This window comes from Helobdella robusta, assembly GCF_000326865.2.
Source record: "Helobdella robusta unplaced genomic scaffold HELROscaffold_1, whole genome shotgun sequence".
NCBI classification, from domain to species: domain Eukaryota; kingdom Metazoa; phylum Annelida; class Clitellata; order Rhynchobdellida; family Glossiphoniidae; genus Helobdella; species Helobdella robusta.
Window position 1 is genome coordinate 11,902,630 of NW_008703570.1, and position 7,610 is coordinate 11,910,239.

The 7,610-nt window shown below is 27.3% G+C and overlaps 2 protein-coding genes across 2 annotated transcripts; both read left to right on the forward strand.

Annotated features, from left to right (window-relative positions):
* Nucleotides 1–1,488: 1,488 nt before the first annotated feature.
* On the forward strand, nucleotides 1,489–3,484 carry HELRODRAFT_62760 (hypothetical protein; the record flags this gene model as incomplete). Its single annotated transcript, XM_009011518.1, has 5 exons — nucleotides 1,489–1,560; nucleotides 1,867–1,989; nucleotides 2,241–2,355; nucleotides 2,551–2,650; nucleotides 3,292–3,484. Coding segments are annotated over 5 exons (603 nt in total), but the record flags the coding sequence as incomplete, so codon positions are not given.
* A 243-nt stretch (nucleotides 3,485–3,727) lies between these two features.
* On the forward strand, nucleotides 3,728–6,230 carry HELRODRAFT_159645 (hypothetical protein; the record flags this gene model as incomplete). Its single annotated transcript, XM_009011519.1, has 5 exons — nucleotides 3,728–3,771; nucleotides 4,275–4,433; nucleotides 5,103–5,271; nucleotides 5,530–5,685; nucleotides 6,066–6,230. The coding sequence occupies 5 exons, from the start codon at nucleotides 3,728–3,730 to the stop codon at nucleotides 6,228–6,230; spliced, it is 693 nt and encodes a 230-aa protein (XP_009009767.1).
* Between the last annotated feature and the right edge of the window lie 1,380 nt (nucleotides 6,231–7,610).

The window sequence follows — 7,610 nt, forward strand, 5'->3', positions numbered from 1 at the left end:
AATTATTACAATGTTTTAAGCATATTAAATCAAGTAAATATTTCATTTAGCTTGCTCGTTAAAATCCATGCAATTTCGTAAGCCAACAATCCAAGCACGACAAATAGCCCGACCGATAGATCGAATTGATCGATTAGTCCTATTATTCCAGTTATGTGGTTTGGAGCAAGGGGAGACATTACTGAAAATAATTAAAAGTTGAAAAAATTGAGGTTCTTTGCATATCCCTGCTTCAACCCATATGGTGTTGTATGCTGGTAAATAAGCCTCCCCTTGGATAGGCATTTAACTTTTATTATTATTTTTGACACAACACCGATTTCAGACCCGTAATTACTTTTAAACAGCAACAAGTCTGGCGATTTTAATTTTCAAGTCACTAAATTAAAATTTAAAATATTCGAGTCAACTAATGATAAAATTATGCAGTGCGTAATTCCCGGAGTTAATTTGAAAAGTAAAAAATTATTTCATATTGGTCATTATATACATAGATTGTCATCCATTTAATTTTAAATTCATGGCAGATCATCCAAATTTTTTCTTCAAATCTTTATTATTATTTTATCATTATAAATTTATAATCTTTCTTTAATTTTTAATAATGTTAAAGTTTAACAGTTTAATTTCATTAAATAGTGTGGCATAAGTTTACATTCCGAACTACAATGTTAAAATTTGTTTACATTTATGATTGTTAACATCACTATCTCTAATAGAGAGTTACAAAAGCGCTTCCCACTAATATGCATAAAGTTGATTGAGATAAAAATAGAAGAATTTTAAAAACGTTTATATCGTATTTAAATATGTTAACATAGTAATATATTGATTAAAATAACAATATATATATATATTAAAATTCATTAAAATTAATTTATTGAAATAGTTCTCGTGGTTGTTCTCGTGGTTGTTTTAATAAGGTTACATTGAAAGGTATGCCGACATCGTTGAGTAATATCATCTGCCTCCGATGCGACATCTCCATCATAGTAACAACACGAAACTTATAGAATGAACAATTTTATTATACTTCATTTTATTATTTCTTCTATTTTCAATTAATTTTCAATATTATTTTTTCAGGACAACCTAACTTAACTCTGCCCCTAACCCTGACACATATACACACATCAACGTTACACACATATACATTATACACATTATTTTACTAAATTATACGTGCAAATTATAATATAGGTACAGATAACGTGTAATATACATACAAATTATAATAAAATAAAACATATAATAATAATATTACAATAAAAACATATAAAAGTCAAAAGTGCATGCATCTATTTTAATCTCAGTGCACTTTTCGAATTTCAGTAGGAGGAGCTTATTTTACTCTCTATTAGAGATAGTGAATGTAAACAGACGTTATAGTTCAGAATGTAAACTTATGCCAATATTATTGTTAAATATTAATTAATAAAATAAAAGTTGTGTTTATTTATTTTTATTTAAGTTTGTTAAATTTTTTTAGTTTTTGGTCGGGCCATACATTCTCTAGCTAAAATTGGGGAAGAAATATATTTTGGAGCTGAAACTGATGGGGTTGTTTTGTTTATCCTTTTTTTTATTTTATCTTTTATAATCTTTGTTATTATATCATTTATTAATTATTTTCCTCTATAATATCATTTTTAATTAACCAAATTTTACATTCAATACTTAGTCTAGAATATTATATTATTATATTCTTGTAAGTCCAGAATCATTTTGATACCATATAACATGTTGCCTTTATCATCTTTTATATTTTTTCTTGTATAATTATAATATAAAACTATGGCTTAACATTAAATTAACTTAACTAGTATATTTATCTTATTTATTATTTTTTTAATGAAATTAAAACAGCTGGCAGTAAAGTCAGTGAATAGTTCACGAACAGGTTTTGCCAGCTTCTTTTTTAAATCATCCTTCTTTTTGAAGTATTCTAAGCATTCAACAAGTTCGACAAATGATTTGTCAGCTTCAACAGTTAATGTCAGCAGAGTAGTTGTTGATGATGGGAATGACAATAATGATGCATTAAAATTTAAAGTTTATACAAAGGTTTTGTTGACGTTTCACCATTACCAGATTGTCTTGTTTTTGTTTTATTCTCATTTATAAATTATTATTATATTGTTAATTCAATTTTTGAATTGTTTTATCAGAAGCCTTTTAGTTTGTCATTTATTTTTTTTTATAATTAACATTTTTTGTTCCTAATTCTCTTCTTGTCCTAGTCATGCTTGATGGTCTTCAAATCTCTATCAAATCTAGAGAAAACAGTTGACAAGTGTAAAATTTCACTAAATGTAGATGAGGATAGACTGATGTTTCAACTTCAGTGCAGGCATGGTCAGTTATTATTTTCAATTCAAACTGGTTAAAATAAAAAATAATAGAATGTTCGAAATGTTTTCATTTCGACATTTACTATAAAATATTTATTCAATGTTGTATAATATAATATAAAATATAGCATAAAATATAATTCATAATAATATAAAATTTAAAATATTTTTATAAATTCCAACTTTATTCTTTTCTAAGGCCTTGTGAAGACGTACAACCTGACATATTTTGAATGTGAGAATCTGCAGGCATTATTCAACACTAATGACAACCAGAATTCAATATGTACACAATCAAAGTAATCCAATCAAATTTGTAAAATCTATCTAACTAAATGTGCTTTTACTGATTATCTTTTATTTAAAAGTAAATTCTGACCTAAAAATTTTAACGATGATTTTTATTCATAGATTGAAATGATTATTTTTAAAAATAAATTTTAAATGTTTGAATTGATTTAACTGTGTGGATGTTGTGCATGTTTTAAATGAAATGAAAAGAAAACAGATTTTATTTCATCATATGACTACTTTTGTTTAATCTAGCAATCCGAGAGGTTTTTAATCTGTTTTAATATACAATGATTCTATGCTGTTCAATTGCTTTTGATTTGTGATAAAACTTTGGTTGCATCAATTGTGTCATCATCTACTTGATCAATTTTTATAGAGTTGTTTTTTGGGATAATTTTGTTATTTGCATACTACGTAATATAATTGTTTTGTTGATTTTAATTCTTTAAATAACATTTTTTTATAATGGTTACTTGGGTTGACATTTTTAATATTTTTTTACATTACTTTCAATCCAATTTAAATCATTCGTTTTTTATTTATTGATTTTCAATTTCAGTTGATAAAATCTGCTTTAATCATTAATTTTAATGCTATTTTTGGATTTAATTAGAAAATAAATAATGTTTAATAATGGTACGGCCAGGTTGTTTGCAGAAGTAGTTTCAAACTTTCAGCCATCGGTAGACGAGCTGAACATTACAATGCTCATTGACAGAGTCCTTATCAGAAATCATGTCGAGGATATAAATGGTGGTGGGGTCGTATGGGGAAAAATGGTGATGCGATTATTTGAGTGTAAACGATGGCGTGGTTATATGGGAATAATAAGTGGTTAAGATATGTTCATTACGTATTTTATTATTTATTGGTTAGTTAATTGGTTAAAATAATAAAGGATTAATGATAGATGTATAGATTATAAATTTTTTAGGATTTCTAATTTTTTGACACCCAACGACTTGTCTTTTGTATATCATTAATTTACTTTACTTTTAATTCTATAAACTGTTACGCAGAATCAAACAAGCTGATAAAAACAGAAGTAGTATTAGAGTTGGATGAATTTTTTGAATACAAACATGTATCCGATCAGCAAGCTGTATTCTGTCTCAAGGAATTCAGAGTATGGGAAGAACATCAATTAATTCATTATTTAATATGAATATTATTTTCAATTCTTTTATTTTGTCAATTATTTAATTTATCTTTACGCCATTTCTTAAAATATTTCAAGTTGCGTCTTCGTCTGACGACAAATTATTACTTGATCTCAAAAAACTTCTCGCCAGGCTCTGCTGTTTTTTTGTGAAATGAACAATCTGCCTGTGTCCGTACACTTTAAAGAGCCTGGAATGTATGTTGGTCGGTCGGTTGGTTGGTTGATTGCTGGATGGTTGGTTGATTGATTAGATGATTGGTTGATTAATTGGATGATTCATTGATTTATCGGTTGATTGGTTAGTTAATTGGTTGAGATAATAAAGTATAGATTATAGATAAATTATCTAACTTGAAACATATTTTAAGAATGTTTGACATCACAATTACTACGCATTTATTTTTAGCTCTCTCATAAATGTGCGAAAAATGCACATCACAACTATTTCAAACACTACACTCACACAGGCCTATAATATTCACACTTGACTCTGATCCTTCATTTCAGTGTCACTTCGTTCTAGTGACCTTGACCTCAAATTACTTGACCTCATTAACAGAGGTCAACTCGACGACCGTACTACCTTCCACCACCACCACTACTACTACTAAGAAATCTGTTAAAAGGTTTTCGTTGAGGATTTTTTTCATTCGTTTTTGAGTTCATAATTTTAAATATTTTTATAATTTGTTGTATTTTGAAATGAAAAAAAATGGAAAATTTATACGTTTATTTTATATATAAAATATATATATAATATAAAAAATATATATAATAAATATTATATATATATTATTATTTTTACCTATTATTTATTAGTTATATATTTTGCAATGATCCCGCAGAAAATCAGCCGAAGGAAGTAAGCGATCAAAACTGAAGCAGACAAACTTAAACAAACTCAACCTTCTCGATGAAAGTGAACTGGCTGACAATCAAAAAACAACCACCAAAAAGGATAATAAAAATAATAATAAAAACAACAAGAACATTTATAATACCGCTGCTAACAATGGTAAAAACTATTACGATGATGACGATGACGATTGTTGTCGAGATGAGAATGACAATGATGATGTTCCTATGGAAGATGATGATAATAACGATGATAATGCCGTTAATGATAATGAAGATAACCACGACGATGACGACGATGGTGATAATATGCCTTATAATTCTTACTTCATTCATAACGAAAACAACACTATTGTAAATAGACCCAATGGTAATAATAATAACAATAATAACAATAAGAATAATAATAATAAGAATAGTAATATCAACTGCACTAACAGCTATAACATTAAGAGCAAACATGCTAACAATAATAATGCTACAAGTCAAAGTAACAGTAATAATAATAATAATAATGATAATAAGAAGAATGCTGGAAGTAATAAAATGATTAAATTCAATATGTTTAACGAGAATGATGAAGATGATGATGATCAAGCTGCCAATGATGTTAGTATAGTATTTTGTATGATAAACATTGTTAAAACAATTGATAGGTTTATTATGTTTATCGTTTTATTTAGTAACTCTTTATTTCATTTGTTTTTTAAAAGTATTAATGTAGAGCACATACCTCATTATTATTAACGTGCTTATCTTTGCATTGGCTTTAGTTTCATAAATTTTTTAATTATTTCTTTTTCAGTTAACCCGATTAATTAATTAATTTGTTAATTAATTGATTAATTAATTAATTGATTTATCGAGAATCTCATACAATGCGAGGTGACAGCAAATTCCGCTAACACTAAGAAGAATGACAGTTGTCGCCGCATTGATAATGACGATAACAACAAAGATGACGACGATGGTGACGAAGGTAATGATGATGACGTCATTCCAGGAACTCCTCCTAATAAAAAGGTTGCTTCTTTTTGATTTCATTTCTCATTTTCGGTCAAAACATTGGGTAGTTAATCGTTATGAGTCATCTAATACATTATATTTAAGTTCAAAGAATTTTGGCTTTATGATTTAGTACCCACCTGTCAAACGTTTGTTCGTAGATAGTTTTACACAATCCAGTAAAATTTTGATAGGTGTGAACTCAACTTGATACATATTTTTATAGCTTTTTATATTTTGTTATCTAAGCTTCTATATTTGTTATATTCATCGAGTATCTATCTCCTACTTTGAACTTCACAAACCATCTTCTGAGTGAAGTATTAAACAGCGCTATAAAAATAATTTTAAACGATGGATGCTTGATAATTCATTGAGAAATAATTTTTTCCTTGCAGTTTCGTTCTCTGTTTTTTGGCTTATCCCAATCGCAAAATGGAGGTTCACAAAACGGCGTCGGTCACAACAGCAGCAGCAGCAGCAGATGCAAACCCACTACGAATATGCAACGCGATGAAAAATATAAACATCATCTCTTCGCCGAGGATTCTGACGTTGAATGAGACTGAATTACTAAAAAATATTTTCCTCTTACATTGATGATTTTAAATTTCAAATGAGACAGTTATTATTGTTATCTGAATTGATATTCTTGTTTATTAAATTAAAAAAAAAAAATTCACATTTCTGTTATTATTATTCGACAATAAAGAGTTAATTCGTTTAAAATAATGTCCTTTGTTGTTTTTAAAAAGGCAGTTACGAACGTTCACATTTCACATTTAACTCAAACGATAAATAAACTAACAACAATAAATTCGCAAATAAAATGAACAGATGCCCGCTCAGTAGTAATAATTATAAAATTAACATTAATAACTTACTAAATATTAATAAATTTATTAATTATTAATTAACATTCCACCACGTTCGCTCATGCACGCAAATATTTTTCGTAAGTCTTAACGCTGCGACAACACGTATGAAAATATAACTTAAAGTGACGGAGTATGTCGAAGATAATATGTAATAATGTAGTTATACAACCTGTGACTAGTAAATAAATATATAAGTAGATGAATATATACACACATATATAATACAGTATATATCCAACAGATTGAAAATTTAAATATAGCCATACGAATAGATGGTAATGATAAATATCAATCAATCAATATAGCATATATATAAATATATCTATGAAAATCACAGCATGTTCCACGTTGGTTAACTTCTCGTTTAAATTTTCGATTTTTCTGACTGTAGATCTTGAGTTAACAAACGCGGAACATGTGATTTTCATCTATAATATACATACATACACACACACACACACACACACATATATATATATATATATATATATGTTGGTAATAGACAATTTGGCTAATAATTGGTCGAATGGGATGATTCTTTTTATGCGTTTTTATATTTCCATATAAGTAGCCAGGAGAGTATTCGCCTATAAGTGATGGAAGTTTGTCATCGGTGATGTGCTTTCTTATCTTCTTGATATATATATATATATATATATATATATATGTGTGTGTATAAATAAGCTAAATTGGAAATTTAAAACTGAAAGAAGTGTAAAAATCTGGAAATTAACAAATTATTAAATAGATAAAGTACAGAGAACAGCCCGTACGATATAGGAAAAAAACTCAGCGCTACAATATACAATTTTATAAATTTTATTAAAAAATGATATAGTTAACGACTTTAAAACGTTTATATTGATACAATATCAAGCCCAGTACACGCAATAAAGTAATTAATATAGGAAATTCACAATACAAGTGGTTATGAGCATTTGAAATAAAATTCCTAATAGCAATATTTTGAACGTTTAGAATTGAATATCCAGAGTATATGTGGTTATTTATTAATTTATAGATAATTTTATAATGGAGAATGATATAGAAACGACTTTTTTTCTG